The sequence below is a fragment of the Cetorhinus maximus genome, chromosome 4 (assembly GCF_964194155.1).
Source record: "Cetorhinus maximus chromosome 4, sCetMax3.hap1.1, whole genome shotgun sequence".
In the NCBI taxonomy this organism is placed as follows: domain Eukaryota; kingdom Metazoa; phylum Chordata; class Chondrichthyes; order Lamniformes; family Cetorhinidae; genus Cetorhinus; species Cetorhinus maximus.
Window position 1 is genome coordinate 94,071,962 of NC_135882.1, and position 20,338 is coordinate 94,092,299.

At 45.6% G+C, this 20,338-nt stretch overlaps 1 protein-coding gene across 4 annotated transcripts in view; it reads left to right on the forward strand.

Annotated features, from left to right (window-relative positions):
* Positions 1–20,338, forward strand: part of atp6v1h (ATPase H+ transporting V1 subunit H) — a 156,942-nt gene that overhangs the window by 83,915 nt on the left and 52,689 nt on the right. For all 4 annotated transcript variants that reach the window (XM_078540520.1, XM_078540521.1, XM_078540522.1 and 1 more), the window contains one exon: positions 18,328–18,506. In XM_078540520.1, coding sequence (XP_078396646.1) covers positions 18,328–18,506 — 179 coding nt within the window. The remainder of the gene's footprint in view (positions 1–18,327; positions 18,507–20,338) is intronic.

Below are 20,338 nucleotides of genomic sequence, written 5' to 3' on the forward strand. Positions count from 1 at the left end.
TAAGGCTGAAACATTTGCAACAACCTTCAGCCAGAAGTGTCGAGTGGATGATCCATCTCAGCCTCCTCCAGAGGTCCCCAGCATCACAGATGCCAGTCTTCAGCCAATTCGATTCATTCCACGTGATATCAAGAAATGGCTGAAGGCAATGGATACTGCAAAGGCTATGGGCCCTGATAATATTCTGGCAATAGTACCATAACTTGCTGCGCCCCTAACCAAGCTGTTCCAGTACAGCTACAACACTGGCATCTACCCGGTTATGTGGAAAATTGCCTTGGTATATCAAGAAGCAGGACAAACCCAACCTGGCCAATTAGCGCCCATCAGTCTACTCTCGATCATCAATAAAGTAATGGAAGGGGTCATTAACAATGCTATCAAGTGGCACTTGCTTAGCAATAACCTGCTCACTAATGCCCAGTTTAGGTCGCACCAGGGCCACTCAGCTCCTGACCTCATTGCAGCCTTGGTTCAAATTCAGACAAAAGAGCTGAACTCGCGAGGTGAGAGTGACTGCCTTTGACATGAAGGCAGCATTTAACCGAGTGTGGCATCATGGAACCCTAGTGAAACTGGGGTCAATGGGAATCGGGGAAAACTCCACTGGTTGGAGTCATACCTAGCACAAAGGAAAATGGTTGTGGTTGTTGGTCAGTCATCTCCGCTTGAAGATGTCATTGCAGGACTTCCTCAGGGTAGTGTCCCAGGCCCAACCATCTTCAGCTGCTTCATCAATGAGCTTCCTTCCCTCATAAGGTCAGAAGTGGGAGTGTTCACTGATGATTGCACAATGTTCAGCATCATTTGTGACTCGGATACTGAAGCAGTCCATGTCCAAATGCAGCAAGATCTGGACGATATCCAGGCTTGGGCTGACAAGTGGCAAGTAACAATCGTGCCACACAAGTGTCAGGCAATGACCATCTCCAGCAAGAGAGAACCCAACCGTCGCCCCTTGATGTTCAATGGCGTCACTATCACTGAATCCCCCACTATCAACATTCTGGGGGTTACCATTGACCACAAACTGAACTGGACTAGCCATATAAATACTGTGGCTACAAGAGCAGGTCAGAGGCTAGGAATCCTGCGACCAGTAACTCACCACCTCACTCCCCAAAACCTTTCCACCATCTACAAGACACAAGTCAGGAATGTGATGGAATACTCCCCGCTTGTCTGGATGAGTGCAGCTCCTACAGCACTGAAGAAGCTGGACACTGTCCAGGACAAAGCAGTCCGCTCGATTGGCACCGCATCCACAAACATTCACTCCCTTCACCACCGATGCACAGTCGCAGCAGTATGTACCATCAACAAGGAATTCACCAAGGCTCCTTATACAGCACCTTCCAAACCCACGACCACCTAGAAGGACAAGGGCAGCAGATAGATGGGAACACCACCACCTGAATGTTCCTCTCCAAGTCACTCACCATTCTAACTTGGGAATATATCGTTGTTTCTACACTGTCGCTGGTTGAAAATCCTGGAACTCCCTAACAGCACTGTGGGTGTACCTACACCACATGGACTGCAGCGGTTCAAGATGGCAGCTCACCACCACCTTCTCGAGCAATTTGGGATGGGCAATAAATGCTGGCCCAGCCAGCGAAGCCCACATCGCGTGAATGAATAATATAAAATAAAAAAACCTCATGTATCTGCTGCCTTTGCCCTTCTAGATGGTAGTGGTGTGGGTTTGGAAGGTGCCCCTTGCTGAATTCCTGCAGTGCATCTTGTAGGTGGTGCATACTGCTGCTGTGCGTCAGTGTTGGAAGGAGTCAATGTTTGTGGATTGGGTACCAACCAAGCGGGCTGCTTGTCCTGGATGGTTTCAAACTTCGAGTGTTGTGGGAGCTGCACTCATCCAGGCAAGTGGGGAATATTCCATCACACTACTGACTTGTGCCTTGCAGATGGTGGACAAACTTTGGGGAGTCAGGACGTGAGTTACTCGTCGGATGATTCCTAGCCTCTGACCTGCATTTGTAGCCACAGTATTTATATGGCTAGTCCAGTTCAGTTTCTGGTCAATGGTAACCCCCAGATTGTTGATAGTGGGGGATTCAGTGATGGTAATGCCATTGAACATCAAAGGGTGATGGTTGGATTCTCCCTTGTTGGAGTTGGTCATTGCCTGACACTTGTGTGGCACGAACGTTCCTTGCCACTTGTCAGCCCAAGCCTGGATATTGTCCAGATCTTGTTGCATTTGGACATGGACTGCTTAGTAACTGAGAGTCGCAAATGATGCTGAACGTTGTGCAATCATCAGCGAACATCCCCACTTTTGACTTTACAATGGAAGGAAGATCATTGATGAAGCAACTGAAGATTGTTGGCGAGGACACTACCCTGAAGAACTCCTGCAGTAATGCCGTGGAGCTGAGATGACTGACCTCCAACAACCGCAATCATCTTCTCTTGTGCTTGGAATGACTCCAACCTGGAGAATTTTCTCTCTGGTTCTCAGTGACTCCAGTTTTGCTAGGGCTCCTTGATGCCACACTTGGTCAAATGCGGCCTTGATGTCAAGAACAGTCACTATCGCCTCACCTCTGGATTTCAGCTCTTTTGTCCATATTTGAACCAAGGCTGTGATGAGGTCAGGAGCTGAGTGGCCCTTGCGGAACCCAAACTGGGCATCAGTGAGCAGGTTATTGCTAAGCAAGTGCCACTTGATAGCATTGTTGATGACCCCTCCCATTACTTTACTGATGATGGAGTGTAGACTGGTGGAGCTGTAATTGGCCGGGTTGGGTTTGTCCTTTATCTGTACAGGATATACCTGGGCAATTTTCCACATAACTGGGTAGATGCTAGTGTTGTAGCTGTACTGGAACAGCTTGGCTAGGGGCACAGCAAGTTCTGGAGCACAAGTCTTAAGTACTATTGCTGGAATATTGTCAGGGCCTATAGCCTTTGCAGTATCCAGTGTTTCCAGCTGTTCCTTGATAACACGTGAAGTGAATCGAATTTGCTGAAGACTGCCATCTGTGATGCTAAGGACCTCTGGATGCTAGGTAAAGATGGATCATCCACTCGGCACTTCTGGCTGAAGATTGTAGCAAATGCTTCAGCCTTATCTGTTGCACTGATGTGCTGGTCTTCTCCTCCATCATTGAGGTTGGGGATATTTGTGGAGCCGCCACCTCCTCCAGTGAGTTGTTTAATTGTCCTCCACCATTCAAGACTGCATGTGGCAGCTTTGCAGAGCTTAGGTCTGATCTGTCGGTTGTGGGATTGCTTAACTCTGTCCATCACTTGCTGCTTATGCCATTTGGCATGCAAGCAGTCCCGTGTTATAACTTCACCAGTTTGATACCTCATTTCTCGGTCTGCCTGGTGCTGCTCCTGGCATGCCCTCCTGCACTCTTCATTGAACCAGGGTTGATCCCCTGGCTTGATGGAAATGGTAGAGTGGAGGATATGCAAGGCCATGAGGTTACAGATTGTGTTCGAGTACAATTTTACTGCTGCTGTTGGCCCACAGTGCCTCATGGATGCCCAGTCTTGAGTTGCTAGATCTGTTCGAAATCTATGCTATTTAGCATGGTGGTAGTGCCAAACAACACAATGAAGGGTATCCTCAATGTGAAGGCGATTCTTCACCTCCACAATGACTGACTGTACGGCGGTCACTCCTACCGTTATTGCCATGGGCAGATGCATCTGTGGCAGGCAGGTTGGCAAGGATGAAGTCAAGTATGTTTTTTCCCTCTTGTTGGTTCCCCCTACACCTGCCGCAGACCTAGTCTAGCAGCTATGTCATTTAGGACACGGTCAGTAGTGGTGCTACCGAGGCACTCTTGGCGATGGACATTGAAGTCCCCCACCCAGAATACATCCTGCGCCTTTGCCACCCTCGGTGCTTCCACCAAGTGGTGTTCAACATGGAGGAGCATTGATTCATCAGCTGAGGAGAAGGGTGTTACGTGGTAATCAGCAGGAGGTTTCCTTGCCCATGTTTGACCTGAAGCCATAAGACTTCATGGGGTCTGAAGTCAATGTTGAGGACTCCTAGGGCAATTGCCTCCTGACTGTATGCCACTGTGCCACCACCTCTGCTTGGTATGTCTTGTCCCACCCGCAGGAATGGTGATGGTGGAGTCTGGGACGTTATCTGTAAAGTATGATTCCGTGAGGGTGGCTATGTCAGGCTGTTGCTTGACTAGTCTGAGACACCTCTCCCAAATTTGGCACTAGCCCCCAGATGTTAGTAAGAAGGACTTTGCAGGGTCGACTAGGCTGAGTTTGCCGTTGTTGTTTCCGGTGCCTAGGTTGATGTCGGGTGGTCTGTCCGGTTTCATTCCTTTTTTGCTTTTTTGTAGCAGTTTGATACAACTGAGTGGCTTGCTAGGCCATTTCAGAGGGCATTTGAGAGTCAACCACATTGCTGTGGGCCTGGAGTCACATGTGGGCCAGACCAGGTAAGGACAACAGATTTCCTTCCCTAAAGGACATTTGTGAACCAGTTGGGTTTTTACAACAATCAACAATGGTTTCATGGTCATCATTAAACTTTTGATTCCAGATTTTTATTAAATTCAAATTCCACCATCTGTCGTGGTGGGATTTGAACCCGGGTCCCCAGAGCATTACCCTGGGTCTCTGAATTACTAGTCCAGTGACAATACCACTCCGCAATTGCCTCCCCCAACCTGACAGTGACATCCTACTGTTATGTATTTACAGTAGAACGTATTTCATCAAACTCTAATAGACAAAATAACGTGTTATAAATTAATATGGTACAACGTTATTGTTTCTCTGTCAATGAAACAGAGGACCATTAACTGGGAATGCCCACCTTTTTCAGGTGTTTGGATTTCATGCCCTTATGTTTTTCCTTAATGTGGGAAGGTGGTCAATTAATTTTGCACTAAACTGTGACTTTGGCTTTAACTGGAAAACAAGTGTATTAAATTAGCAATGATGCGGCATAGATATTACAGTAATTATTAAAATTGGCGCTCATATTGAGCTAGTAGTAATAATTTGATTCCTGACAGATATGGTAAACTATATGATTTGAAGTTTCTACTTGGGTGCAGTTGGAAATCTCTCACACTTTGTGCCAAAGATTGTTCAGACGCCTTGCACCGCCTTCAACTTTCACTCCGTCCACCACTGACAGAGTGACACCTGTGTGTACCATCTACACGATGCATGACAGCAACTTGTCAAGGCTTCTTCGCTAGCACCTTCCACACCCTCTATTTATGCCACCTAGAGAAGGATAAGAGCAATAGACCCTTGGGAATACCACCAGCTGCAAGACCCCCTCAAGCCACACAATGGGTGGAATTTTCCCAGAATTGCACTCTACGGTAGCGGGCATGTAAAATGGAGTCTTACCGTTGACAAAAATGGTGGGTTTTCATGCCATATCGTCCCGAACCCAGTCATTATTTATTCATCCCCATGAAACAAGCCGTTTCCATGGCGAGCGGAGTCTCATTCGCCCGCCTGCCGTCACATCGCTGTTGCATCACCCGGCAGCCATCTTTAAAAGGCAGCAGGCAGCAAAGCATTCATTGCCACTAGCTCACCATCGCTGCGCTGGAGGCATGGCCAGCAAAGGAAAAAAGATTGCAGCCGCCCCGCTTCTACAACGGGTCTGTCGAGCAACTGCTGGATGCCTTGGATGTGCTCTACCTCGCACTGGCCGCAGGATGGGCAGCAAAGTCACCAACCCGACTTGGGAGGCAGTGGCAGCAGTGGTCAGCACAAACGCCCTGCAGAGGAGGACAGCCACCCAGTGCCGCAAAAGGATGAATGATCAACTCCGTTCCGCCAGGGTAAGCCACTTTTCTTGTCACTCCCAACTCTCTGACTCACAAACTCATCACACATCCACAGAGCCCTCAATCTCTCCCACTGCAAGGGACATCGCCATTCACTCTTCCACACACACTGCCATTATCCTCATCCGGTCCATGGGACCACTCGCCACCCACACAAGCCAGGCATACTTATCATCTGGCCCAGCAGGCGTCCTGATACGCTCTCCCCATCTTTATCCATGCAGGACAAACTGGCGTACAACAGGAGGGAAAGGTCGCAGACAAGTGGAGTAATGCCAGAGATCAAAGTTTTGACAGAATTCGAAAACAGAGCCAGGACAGGTCCTGTGCTAAAGGTGAGGTCAGTGCTGCCCTAGCAAGTGAGGACCCAGCAGTGCAACATCCATCAGACAACCATGCCATGAGTGATGTGTCCTCTTTCACAGGCCACTGCCTTGCACTAATTATCTCCCCTTGCTTTCACAGGCACATTTGCCAAACAGCTGACAGAGTCCATGACCCAGGGCCTCCAATCAAGCCCCTAAGAAACCTCTGAAGAGGAATCTGAAGGCACCCTCCCTGATGTCCCGTCACAGCGCTCACTCACACTCCACCAGCGCAGAGACACACACCTCAGTGGGACTTAGCTTTAGAGTAGCCTTGGGATCACAATCTGGTGAGCACATCACACATTCTGATCCACAGCAGGCGGAGGCAGGGACTTTCCAGATCCCCGGCACTCGGAGGACTGCTGAAGGCTAGAACATTGTTGAGTCCGAGTCAGGACCTCTGGACTTGGTCATGTCACAGTTGCTGGAACTACAAAGGCAAGCTAGGGAACATAGGAAGGGATGTCCACTGCACTCCTCGGATTGCAAGGCACAATGGAGCAGTCCATCCGTCTTCAGGCTGAGGTGATCGCACTGGTAGGTGGGTGGCCACCATGGAGACCTTGTTCCAGGACGTCAATCCTGCACTTCTGCGAGGGGTTAACTCCATTGCTGATGCCATATTTGGCCTCCAACAGTGTGTATGCAAGAGGGGTGCTGGGCAGCTCGATCTCACTGCAGCTATCCCTTCTATTCACGGAGTCAGCAGGGGCCCTTGGACACCCATAGGAAGGAGGAGCAGCATGTGCACACTCTGGGGCCCTCCACCCAGGTGACTCTGGGAGTGACTGGCCCATCCAAATCCCCTCTTCCCATGACCCCCCACAACTCCAGGTTCATAGGCCGAGGAGAGTGCCACTGCCACATAGGACCCCGAAAGCAGGCTGGGGCCCTCCAGAGAATGTCCGCCAAAGTCATCACAGACAGGGCGTCACAGTCAGCAGGCTGTCTCCACTTCTGCTGTGGATGTCCAGGGAGCACCAGGTTTAGGAATGTTAGATAAAAGTAACTCTTTTGAGTTATCAACAGATCGCATGTAACTCTTTCGAGTACATTCACAGTTCTTGGTTTCCGGGAGTGGGACATGAACCCACAACCTTCTGATTCAAAGGCGAGGGTGCTATGAACTGAGCCACAGCTGACACCTCAAACAGTAACAGCTTCGTCCCTGGGTGGCCTCGAACCACCAACCTTTTGGTTAACAGCCGAACGCGCTAACCGAAAGTAGTTGCACAGCCTGGCCACAGGTGTTGATCACTTGTACATACTGTTCTCTATTGTCAATAAACTCCTAAGAATGTGTCCCTGCCTGTGGCTCCTTGTTCTGATGAACTGTGTTCTTGTCACTCAGATGTGAATCCTTTCTGCTCAAGATAAAAGGCAGGTGTTTCAGTCCAGGGCCTCTTCCCTGTGCTCTGTGCAACCTTCAGACCACAGTGATGGTCCAGCCTCTCACTCCCTAGAAACATTACTGATGCCTGGGCAGTGCTGGTCATTGCTGCCAGAATGTAGTGGGCAGGTGCCACAGAGTATTCTCATTCTCTGTGTGTTCTCAGCATCTTTAAGGTGGGGCAGGCCCCCATCACACCAGCATCTGCGACCAGTAATGCTGCGCACCAGTTCCTGAAGGGCCGAGGTGATGAAGGCGGATACAGCATCAGAGGCGTCTAAAGTTTCGTGGTTCCGTCTCTGAGATGGCCCTGATCATGGAGCCGCAAGCAAGCTGCCCTCAGCCAGACAAGAGTCAGACATTTTCGGAGGCTCTGTGAAGATCTATGGAGTGTCCTCACTGTGTGTTGTCATCATCCTCCTGTGAATGAACGACTTTTAGGGCCTCTACTGCATCTCCATGATGGGGGCATTCTTACAGAAGCCATTGGTGCTGCCATAAGCCAGACTGGAGTCAAACTTTCACAGCTGTGATGTGAGGATCTATGGGGACACATCACTGCATGTCGTCATCATCCTGCGCAAATCCGGCAGTTATAAGGGCCTCCCGAGCACACCTGCCTCATCTAGCCAGTGCGAAAGCATCATTGTCACCACTGAGGACCTCCTCACCCTCATCCCCGTCTGCGGCATCCTCATCAGAGGAGACGTGCATCTTCTCCATCTCCTCCTCAGCCAGCTCCTCTCCCCGTTGCAGCGCCAGGTTGTAAAGGAAGCAGCAGATGACGACAATGCGTGACACCCTCTGCGGACTGTATTGCAGGGCTCCACCAGACCGATCCAGGCATCCTGATTGTCTGCTTCTCCAAGTTGCGAGCTGCTGCAAGAGCTTCATTATATTGTTGCTCTACTGCAATCCGAGGCCTCCGCATGGGTGTCATCAGCCACGGCCTCTATGGGTAGCCCTTGTCCCCAAGGAGCCAACCCTGCAGCCTGTGTGGACCCTGGCAGACTGCAGAGATCTGCATGTGACTCAGGATGTAGGTGTCGTGCACACTCACTGGAAACCGTGTGCACACCTGGAGGATGCGTTTCTGGCGGTCGCATACCAGCTGCACGTCAGTAAGTGAAAGCCCTTGCAGTTGATGAAGTCCACCAAGTGTAGCAACAGAGACCTGAGCGCCACATGAGTGCAGTTAGTCACACCCTGCACTTGTGGAAATTCCGAGATCAGGGTGAATCCAGTGTCCCTTGCACCCTGGCTGACCCGCTCCTGTGCGAAATGCACAAAGTTGTGTGCTTTGGAGGAGAAGGCATCCGTGACCTCATGGATGCATTTGTGGGTGGCGGATTGTGAGATCCCACAGAGGTTACCTGTGGAGCCCTGAAAGGAGCCACTGGCATAGAAATTGAGCGCTGCGCTCACTTTCACAGCCACTGGTAGTGGATGCCCTCCATGTCCGCTTGGCGCCAAGTGGCTGATGTGAGCCACCGGGTCCCTAGACATGCGCAGTCGTCAGTGACACTGATTCTCAGGCATCTGCAAGAATGGCAGGCAGCGCCTATGGACCCTGGGTGTCGCTAGGCCCTTGCAGCCAGCCAGGCTCGCTGTCACTTCTTTTGGGCAGTGTGTGCGGGAGCCCCTGCTGCCCCTTCATGAGGCTGCTGCTCCTGCCTTTGCACAGCCAGGAGCCTCAGTCGCTCTCTCCTCAGTCTTCTACGGTCTCTGTAGGTCATCAGGCATACAGCTAGATTACCAGGATCCATGATCCTGATGTGGTGGTCCTCCAGCATGTAAGAACAAGAGAGATGTGGTTATCATGGGTGTGCTTAGCACCTTTCCTGGCCATGAGGCTGACCCTTAATGGTTCCTGGAGAGCGCTGGTCACCCCTCGGATGGCCAGAGATGAGTGTGCTGCATGGCTGCCTGTCATCCTGCAACATGGGGGATACTGGCCCAAACCGGGATGCTGCGATTGCAAGGGCCTGTGAGTGCCTCCAGCAGTGACTGTTACATGGCCAGCGTTGGCGAGGAGATTGTACAACATATGTAGTCCAGCTGCTCTGTGGTCCAATAATGACAGACTCGAAATCTGGGCATGGAGTTGGGGTGGTAAGGTGCGGAGCGCTGGTTGCCCTTTGGTGCCTCCGTGTTGCTCGCATGAGCGGGCAGGCTAGGAGCCTGATCCCAATCGTATCACTGTGGCTGCGCTTGATCTGTCACAGTTGCAGAGGCATAGCCAGTTTATACAGGTGCTCCTAATGCGTGGCCACTTCCCCTGCTTACCCTGCACCCCACCTCGGGTTAACCTTAACCCTAACTCCTTCCCCAGCAGTCACCTCTGAGCCTGGCCAGCACTTGCCACCCAACAGCACCACCCCCCCCCAAAGCAGTTGCCCTGAGGCCTGTAAACAACAGGTGAGCTGTGGAGAACGCTGCTGCTCACGCACCTCAGTTTCCCCCAAAGTGAAGGCCACCACGTGCACATTGCCTGCATCCTGTTGTGAAACACTTCAGCATGCTTTCCCACTGGCATAGACGGATGATATGGCGGAGTTCCAAGAGCCTGGCAGTATGGCCTTTTAATTATATGCTGATGTATTACAATTAGCTCCCTGCCGACTCATGGCGGGAAACGGGGCCCGCTGTTGGTGGGCTGAGCGGAAGATTGCGACCTGTCTTCACACCGTCATGAAGCAGATTGCGCCATATTTTCTGCACACACCACCTATCGTGCCCGTCACCAGTGGGCTCGAAAAATTCCGCCCAACATCCTGACTTGCAATTATATCATCTTTCCTTCACTGTTGCTGGGCCAGAATCTTGGAATTCCCTTTCCACTGTGGATTTGCCTTCACTACATGGGCTGCAGCAATTTAAGAAGGAAGCTTACAATCTCAAGGGGAATTAGGCATAGGCAACAAATGCTGGCCTTGCCAGCAACTCTTGCATCTGAAAAATGAATAAAAACGAAAAATCATGAGTGATTCAAGCTGCCTTTTTACTTGCAGCAATTAGGATTTCTTGCCTAAAGTGGCCAGCATAAAAATGGCTGTACCTTAGCAGCATAACTCACTATATAATACTTCCATCATTGTAAAGCAGCATGTTATCCAATTAACTGTGAACAATGTGGGCGATATCTTGATATCTAGAATTTTGCCTATAGCACACTTTCATGAAAGTGTCTCGCATGCAAAATTTATTGTCCTATTTGCACTTTCTTGTCTCATGTTCAACTCTCTAAACAGCAAAAATGTAACCGAGCAATCTTTGTCTTTTAAAAAAGAGCCAGTTATTTTTAGCGGTTGCTGCTAACCTTCATAACTGGACCTGTCGCCACAGAGATTTTAGGATTTATGAGCAGCTACCAATCTAGACAAAACTCCCATAAACAACCACGCATCATTATTCCATATGTAATATTTTATTTTACGATTAAAAGTAGGGGACAGACTTCTGTTCTTTATTCATTATCACCTCCTTATAAGTAGTAATTTAGAAATCTAAATGTAGCAATATACCATTTGGACTCCAGTCACTGGCCAATCAGCGAAATAGCCTTCGTGTACAGCATTGCATATACTTGCATACTATAATTAATAAACAATTAGGAAAACAAATGATATGTTAGCCTTTTATACAACAACACCCTTTACAATAGAGTGAAGGAGTTTTGATGCAATGATATAGGGCTTTGGTGAGACTGAAGTGGAGAACTCTGTGCAGTTTTAGTCTCCTTGCTTAAAGAAGGAAAAACTTGCCTTAGAGCGTGCAATAAATGTTCACTCTGATTCCTAGGATGGGAGGACTGTCCTATGAGGTGATATTGTGTAGAATGGGCCTATATTCTCAGCAGCTTAGAAGAATGAGAAGTGATCCGATTGAAATATATAAAATTCTTAGCGCTCGACAGTGGTAGATGCAAAGAGGCCGTTTTTCCCCCTGGCTGGAAAGTCTAAAACTTAAGGGTCATAGTCTCAGGATAAGAATTTGGTCATTTAGGACCGAGAGGAAATTTCTTCACTCAAGGAGGATTGAATCTTTGGAATTCTCTACCTCAGAGACTCAATATATTCAAACCTGAGATCAGTAGATTGTTGGGCGCTTAGGAATCGAAAGATATGAATCAAGGACAGGAAACTGGAGACGATGTAAAAGTTCAGCCATGATCTTTTTACCAGAGCAGGCTCGGAGTGGGCTGTGTGGCCTTTTCCAGCTCCTGTTTTGTTCTAATTTTAAATTGCATTAATATTTCAGTAACACAACATTTCCCATATGGCAGACCTTTTAATGGAAAGCAAATGATTTTGATAACTAATGGGATGTCTGTTTCTAATTTGCACAGAAACTTAGATTATGTAACTAAATCTGAACCAGTCAATTTTACAGATATCGAACTAGGAGGAGTACTTGGATTGCTTAGAACCTACAAAATGAGTTGAATGAAGAATATTCAAACTTTTGGGGCAGAATTTCACCCATGTCCGCGGGGCCGAAAGGCGATTTCATGCTGGCGAGCCAATTAAGGCCTGCCCAGCGTGAAATGCAAGCGGTAGTGCTTAGCGTTGCCTGTGCAGTTTGGAGGGTTGGGGGGAGTGAGTGGGATGAGCATGAACTTCGTGCATGTGCGCTTGATAATCTCTGAGGCACAGAGCTGCCTCGAGGTGGAGAGTTATAAAAAATAATAAAGAAAATAAAAAAGTAATGAAACATGTCCCCTCATTTGACTCCGTCACAAGAGCAAGGACAAGTTATTAATTAAGTTTTAAAATTTTTATTTTTATTTTTATTTGCTTTTGGAAACCTCATCCCGCCCATAGATGAGGTTTCCAAAAAAATGCAAAGGCCATTTGGCCTTTTCGTCTGCCACCAATCATAAAGTTGGACGCACAGGAATAATTTAAGTTAATTGATTCTTTAATGATTTTAACAGGCCTTTTAATTGTCGACTGGCGCGCACCAGAGTTGGGAGCGCACCCGCCAACCGAACTATCGCACGACTGTGCGTTGATGCTCGGCAGATGTCAACGTGCGTCATTTCACGCTCGAGCGGGTTGGGCACGCGCCCGCCCGCTGAGCTAAAAATTTTGCCCTTGGTTTTCCTGGCTGCTTAGGTGTATACTACAGGGTCTTGTATACCACATGTATAAATTTAGCTTTCTACATCTGCAAAAACTATCAGAACTTGGTGCACTAATCCAAAACAACACCAAACAGGAAGAGCCCTTTGCAAACTTTAAGGCCCACAAAATTTTATGGATAAGCCAACAAATAAGGAATGCCAAATAGAAACTCAGTTGCCACATATATTTCACGGGTTGATGTTTGGATACTTCTCAATTAGAAAATATATTTGCATTAGCAGAACCGTGTCAAGTAAAATTTAGTATATGTGAATAGCTACACAGTGGAAGAAAAATGAGTGTTAAGTATTCCATTAATAGTATTAAAATAACTAAGGGTGAAATTGAAGCAGATTTAGCAACAAGATAACTCCCCTTAACAAGCATGCACTATTATTCTTTGTGCAGTATTTTGTTTAGGATAATTTGATACCTGGGAGAGTGACTAGTATTGATATTCAGATGAAGAGTTTAAAATGTATAAAATAATGTTTAATATTTATTATGGCTCGATTACAGTCTAAGCTCTATCATTTTGTATATTTTATACTAATTGTACTTGCCTGCACCCATAAAAATCCATTGATTGCAAAGTTGTCATATTGTAATCCATCGACAGCTGATCTTTCATATAAAATTGCCAGGGTCATGAAAGGAATGCACATGATCTCTCTCCTCTTATAGTGATTCTGCATTGTTTTGCAAGATTTCAGTTATTTTTATAGCGCCCTCTTTTTGGAGAAAATTGATTTTAGACGTGGGAGTCACTGACGAGACCAACATTGATTGCCTATCCCTTGGCTAGGGACGTAGCTAGCTCAGGAGACATGCCTTCAGTACCACAGCTCAGATGCTACCAGATCCTTTGCTCTATCTAGTGTCTTCAGTTTGTTGATATTACATGGATGGAATCGAATTGGCTAAAGACTGAAATCTGTGATCCTGGGGACTTGGAGGCCAAGATGAATCATTCACTTGGCACTTTTGGCTGAAGATGGTTGCAAATGCTTCAGCCTTACCTTTTGCACTGACATGCTGGGCTCCCACATCATTGAAGACAGCAATGTCTGCGGAGCCACTGTCTCTTGTTTGTTGCTTATTTGTCTACCACCATTCACAACCAGATGTGGTAGGACTGCAGAGCGTTAATCTGATCTGTTGCCTTTGGGATTGCTTAGCTCTGTTTATCTCAGGTTGCTTCCGTTGTTTAGCTTGCATGTGGCCCTGTATTGTAGTTTCCAAGTATTGTAGGTTGGCATTTCATTATTGGATATGCCTGGTGCTGCTCCTGGCATGCTATGCTGCACTCCTCATTGAACCAGTTTTCATTCCTTCCCTGATGGTAATGGGAGGGATATATTGGGCCATGAGATTACTGAATGTGGTTGAAAACAATTCTGGTGTCACTGCTGATGATGGCCCACAGTGCCTCAAGAATGCTCATGAGCTGCTAGATCTCTTCTGAATTTATTCCATTTAGCACGGTGGTGGTGCCACACAACACCATAGATGGCATCCTCAGTGTGAAGATGGTACTTCCTCTTTAAGAGGGCTGTGTCAGTGGTCACTGCTATCAATACTGCCTTGGACAGATGCATTTGTGACAGGCAGATTGGTGAGGACAAGTTCAGGTTTGTTTATCGCTCACCATCTGCAGCAGGCCCAACTTAGCGGATATGTCATTCAGGACTTGGCCAGCTTAGTCAGTAATGATGTCAGTAATTGGTGCTGGGTGTTGAAGTCCTCCATCAAGAGTGTATTCTGCACCCTTGTTACCCTCAGTCCTTCTTGTGTTTAATGTTGAGAAGTACTGATTCATGGTGAGGGAGGGTGATAGGTGTTAATCAGTATGAGGTTTCCTTGTCTGTTTGGCTGATGTCATAAGACTTCATGGGTCCAGAATCAATGTTGAGGACTCCCAGGGACACTTCCTCCTGGCTGTATACCACTGTGCTGCCTCCTCTGGTGGGTCTGTTTTGCTGGTGGGGCTGGACATACCCAGGGAGGATGAAGGAGTCTTGGATATTGATTCGGTGAGTATGATCGTAAGGCTGTTACTTGACTAATCTGTCGGATAGCTCTCCCAATTTTGGCACAAGTCCGTGGATTTTAGTGAGGAAGACTTTGCAGTGTCGGCTGGGCAGGGTGTGCCTTTGTCGTTTCTAGTGTGTAGGTAAATGCCTGGTGGTCCATCAAGTTTTATTATTTTTTGACTTTTCTGTATCAGTTTGATTCAACTGAGTGGCTTACTTGATTTGCCTACTTTTTTAGTGAGCAGTCTTCAATGATAATTCATTGACTGTGAACTGCCCTGAGTTGTGTGCAAAATCTTATAAAAATGCAAGTTTTTTGTTTATTTTTTCCTTTCCTCCCTCCCCTTTCAAGAGAAGATTACATGTAATGGAATAGGAGGAAAAAACTAGAAACTGATGTAAAATAATTAGAGAAGTGAAAATTGTAGCATTTAAGAACAGTTTTTTAGGTTGAGTGAAATGTGTATTGGTTTTCAACTGATGAGATGGCCTCTTCTGTTCATGGGTATAATCTAAATCATTTTTTATACATAAAGAGAGGGTTGTGTTGGAATTTACAGATGATACTAAAATATGAGATACAATTAATTAATTAGATGGATGGATGGAAATCAATGTCAGTAAGTATGAAGTGATACATATTGGTTTCCGCCCTGTTATGGGCGCACAATGAAATTTGAGAGACACACTTCACAAAGATATCAAAGCGCCTGAGATTGACATGGATTTAATTTTTAAAATTAAAGATACACAGATTATGAGCAATCTGGTGTCTAAATTATTTAAAGAAAGTACAGGGTTGATTGAAGCAGACTTTTCAGAAATTGAGGGGTTATAGATGCAAGCTTATATAGGAGATTTAGAAAAGAAAGCAGGAGAAACACCTTCACATGTAATTGAGAGGTTTTGGAATTCATCTGAGTCAGTGGTTAAGGAAGAAACTAAATTGCGGATTGAATAGGATTGATTATTGAAGGAAAATATGTTGGAGAAATATGGGAACAGGGTAGTAAAATGTGATTAAAAACTAGTTGCTTGCAGGGTAAACACTGATTTGGACTGGTTAGACAGAATAGCCTTGTAAGTATGACTGAACACGCACAAAATGTTATCGTATCTTTCTCTTTACAAATGTTGACTGATTTGTTTATTTACAGCATTTTCTGTTTCTGATGAGACCAGATATTGTACGGGTAAGGCAGGTGGATCGGATGAAGCAACCAAAGATTAAACAAAGGGTTAGACTAAATCTGTAAAGAGCAGCACAGTGGCAAATACTGTTTAATGAAGATAACAGGGAAGATTGAATAAATGAATAGTTGAGCCTTCAAATGGAACAACTCAGAGGGGACATTTACAGAAGTAACCTGGATGTTAAACACTATAGGAAAGGTAAATCTTGAACATATTTTTAGATTACCTAAGCTAATATAACGAAGGAGTGTAGTGTAAAGCTAAGGAAAGAACAATTTAGCTCTGACATTAGGACAGTTACAAGAATTCCCATTAGCTTATATAATTATTTTATTTTAAGAATTTGTCAAAACCAGTCATCTTTCCATTGAGAAAAATGCAATGCCAAACCAGGCAAGATATTTGGAAGACAAAAGAATGAAGAAGGATATATAGACTCTGGAACAGTTCCTACAGATTGGAGGGTAGCTAATGTAATCCCACTATTTAAAAAGGGAGGCAGAGAGAAAACAGGGAATTATAGACCAGTCAGCCTGATGTCGGTAGTGGGGAAAATTCTAGAGTCTATTATAAAAGATTTAATAGCTGAGCATGTGGAAAACAGTGGCAGAATCGGACAAAGTCAGCATGGATTTATGAAAGGGAAATCATGCTTGACAAATCTACTGGAATTTTTTGAGGATATAACTAGTAGAGTTGATGAGGGGGAGCCAGTGGATGTGGTTTATTTGGACTTTCAGAAGGCTTTCGACAAAGTCCCACATAAGAGATTGGTGTGTAAAATTAAAGCGCATGGGATCGGGGGTAGTGTATTGAGATGGATAGAAAACTGGTTGGCAGACGGGAAACAAAGAGTAGGAATAAACGCGTCTTTTTCTGAATGGCAGGCAGTGACTAGTGGGGTACCGCAGGGATCGATGCTGGGACCCCAGTTATTCACAATATATATTAATGATTTAGATGAGGGAACTAAATGTAATATCTCCAAATTTGCAGATGATACAGCTGGGTGGGAGGGTGAGCTGTGAGGAGGATGCAGAGATGCTTCAGTGTGATTTGGACAAGCTTAGTGAGTGGGCAGATGCATGGCAGATGCAGTATAATGTGGATAAATGTGAGGTTATCCACTTTGGTAGCAAAAACAGGAAGGCAGATAATTATCTGAATAGCTATAAATTGAGAGGGGAATGTGCAACGAGACCTGGGTGTCCTTGTACATCAGTCGCTGAAGGTAAGCATGCAGGCGCAGCAGGCGGTAAAGAAGGCAAATGTTATGTTGGCCTTCATAGCAAGAGGATTCGAGTACAGGAACAGGGATGTCTTGCTGCAATTGTACAGGGCCTTGGTGAGACTGCACCTGGAATATTGTGTGCAGTTTTGGTCTCCTTATCGGAGGAAGGATGTACTTGCTATAGAGGGAGTGCAGCAAAGGTTTGCCCGACTGATTCTTGGGATGGCAGGACTGACATATGAGGAGAGAGTGAGTCAATTAGGATTATAGTCGCTGGAGTTCAGAAGAATGAGGGGGGATTTCATAGAAACCTATAAAATTCTAACAGGACTAGACAGGGTAGATGCAGGAAGGATGTTCCCGATGGTGGGGCAGTCCAGAACCAAGGGTCACAGTCTGAGGATATGGGGTAGACCATTTAGGACTGAAATGAGGAGAAACGTCTTCACCCAGAGAGTGGTGAGCCTGTGGAATTCATTACCACAGAAAGTAGTTGAGACCAAAACATTGTATGTTTTCAAGAAGGAGTTAGATATAGCTCTTGGGGCGAAAGGGATCAAAGGATATGGGGAGAAAGCGGGAGCAGGCTATTGAGTTGGATGATCAGCCATGATCATAATGAATGGTGGAGCAGGCTCAAAGGGCCGAATGGACCACTCCTGCTCCTAGTTTCTATGTTACTATGTTCTATTATAATAAAGATGGGGTGGTACAATACCATATGAAGCTTTGAAGGTAGAATTAAGGATTTATGATGCAATATATTGGGGATCAAGAAGCCAATGAAGGGTTAGTACAAAACAAAATGTAATTGGTTGAGTTTTGGATTTGTTGTAGTTTATAGAGGGCAGACGTAGGATAATGACCAAGAATAGCACGGGAGTAACAAAACTATGGATAAGGATTTCAGCAGCAGAGAGACTGCTAGGGTGGAGGTAGCCAACTTGTATGGAAAAAAAATGTAAATTGGTGATGAAGTGGATGTGGGATTTGAAGCTTAGCTCAGGATCAAACAGGACTTTAATCCAAACATATTTTGATGTTAAATGGTCATAGAATAGGAACAATACAAACATTTTATTATTGGGATTCCTCGTATTTATACCTTTGATGTTCAGCATTATACTTCTGAAACTTTTTAAAAATGAGTAAAATATTGAATATTTTAACAGAATCTTCTGGAAAAATCTGCAGAAAGAGAAACCCATCAGGAATATGCACTTGCAATGATTCAGTGCAAGGTCCTTAAACAGTTGGAGAACCTTGAACAACAGAAATATGATGATGAAGACATTGCTGATGACATCAAATTCCTCTTGGAAAAGCTTGGAGAGAGTGTTCAAGATCTTAGGTTAGCTATGATGGTACTTGGTATTTATCTGTGACCAAAAATCTGATGCAAAGTAGTTATTGCTAAAAATGGTTAAATCAAACAGCCCTGTAATTATTATTATTTGTTGTATGTCTTCATTGTAGCTGACATATTTAAATGCTTATTTGAATGTTTATGCAAGTGTTATCCCGACTTAACTATTTAACATGTCACGTCAGAACTGTTATTGGTACATCAATACAAATGGAGAAGCTGTTTCCTTGTAAGTTAAGACCCACCATAAGGCCTCAATTACAAAATGCAAGAAGATAACACCTTTAGTCTTTCATCCCTTAGATTCTACAGACAATCTGACTCCAATAACCTCACCTTTGAGTAACGCTGGACACACATACAATATATACATAAACACAGAAATATAAAAATGTACACATATCATCATTGTCTGTGCTGCCCTTGTCATATTTCAAATTCTGGTTGAATCCCAGTGTGGTTTCAGAACTGGAAGATCTACAATTGACATGATCTTCTCAGTCCAGCTATGCAAGAGAAATGCCGTGAACATGGAGACCACTGTATATTACCACCTTCAATCTCACCAAGGCATTTGACCTTGTGAACTGAGATGCTCTGTTTAAGCTGCTGGAGAAAATTGGCCCACTGAAGCTGCTCAATATGATCTCCTCTTTCCATGATAACATGATGGGTAAGGTCAGCAATGGGGCAATGTCGAAACCCTTTGAGATCTGCTGTGGGATCAAACAGAGTTGTGTTCTTGCACTGACATTCCTTGGCATGTTCTCTTTGCTGCTATCATATGTGTTCAGTTCATCTACAGAGAGTGTCTACTTACAAACCAAAACTGACAAAGCTGTCCAGCCTTGCTTGCCTGAGATTCAAGTCAAACATGCACCAAGTCCTCATCATAGAGTTGTTCTGCAGTGACAATGCTGCACTATTCCATTCTGAGGAACACTTTCAGTGGCAAATGGATAGACTCTTTCACAAGAGCACAAGAAATAGGAGCAGCAGTAGACCATATAGCCTGTCGAGCTGCTTCTGTCATCCAATATCATGACTGATCTCACGTTTCAACTACACTTTCCTGCCTGCTCCCCATATCCCTTGATTCCCTGAAAAACCAAAAATCTACTCATCCCAGCCTTAAATACAGTCAGTGATGGAGCACCCACAATCCTCTGGGATAGAGAATTCCAAAGATTCACAACCCTTTGAATGAAGTAATTTCTCCTCAGTTCAGTCCTAAATAATTAGCCCCTTATCCTGAGACTGTGCCACCATGTTTTAGATTCCCTAAACAATGGAAACAATCTATGTGTCCGTCCTATCGAACCCCTTAAAATCTTCTATGTTTCAGTGATATCACCTTTCTTCTAAACTCCAGCGAATAAAGGCCCAATTTACTCAGCCTCTCACATAGGACAACCCTCTCATCCCAAGGACCAATTTAGTGAATCTTTGCTGTACCGCCTCTAATGCAAGTATATCTTTTCTTCAATGTGGAGACCAAAACTACAGACTACTCCAGCTTATTTGGTCTTACTGAAACCCTGTACAACAGCAGCAGGACTTCCTAATTCCTGTGCTGCAATCACCTAGCAATAAAGGCCAACATGTCATTTGCCTTCCTAATTGCTTGCTATACTGGCCTAACGTTCTGCGTTCCTTGTACAAGCACACCCAATCAAAGTGATTAACTTCACACTTACCTACATTATACTCCATCTGTCAACTTGGTGCTCACTCACTTAACCTGTCTGTATATCTTTGCAGCCTTTCCGCATCATCCCCACAGCTTACCTTTCCACCTAGCTTTGTATCACCAGCAA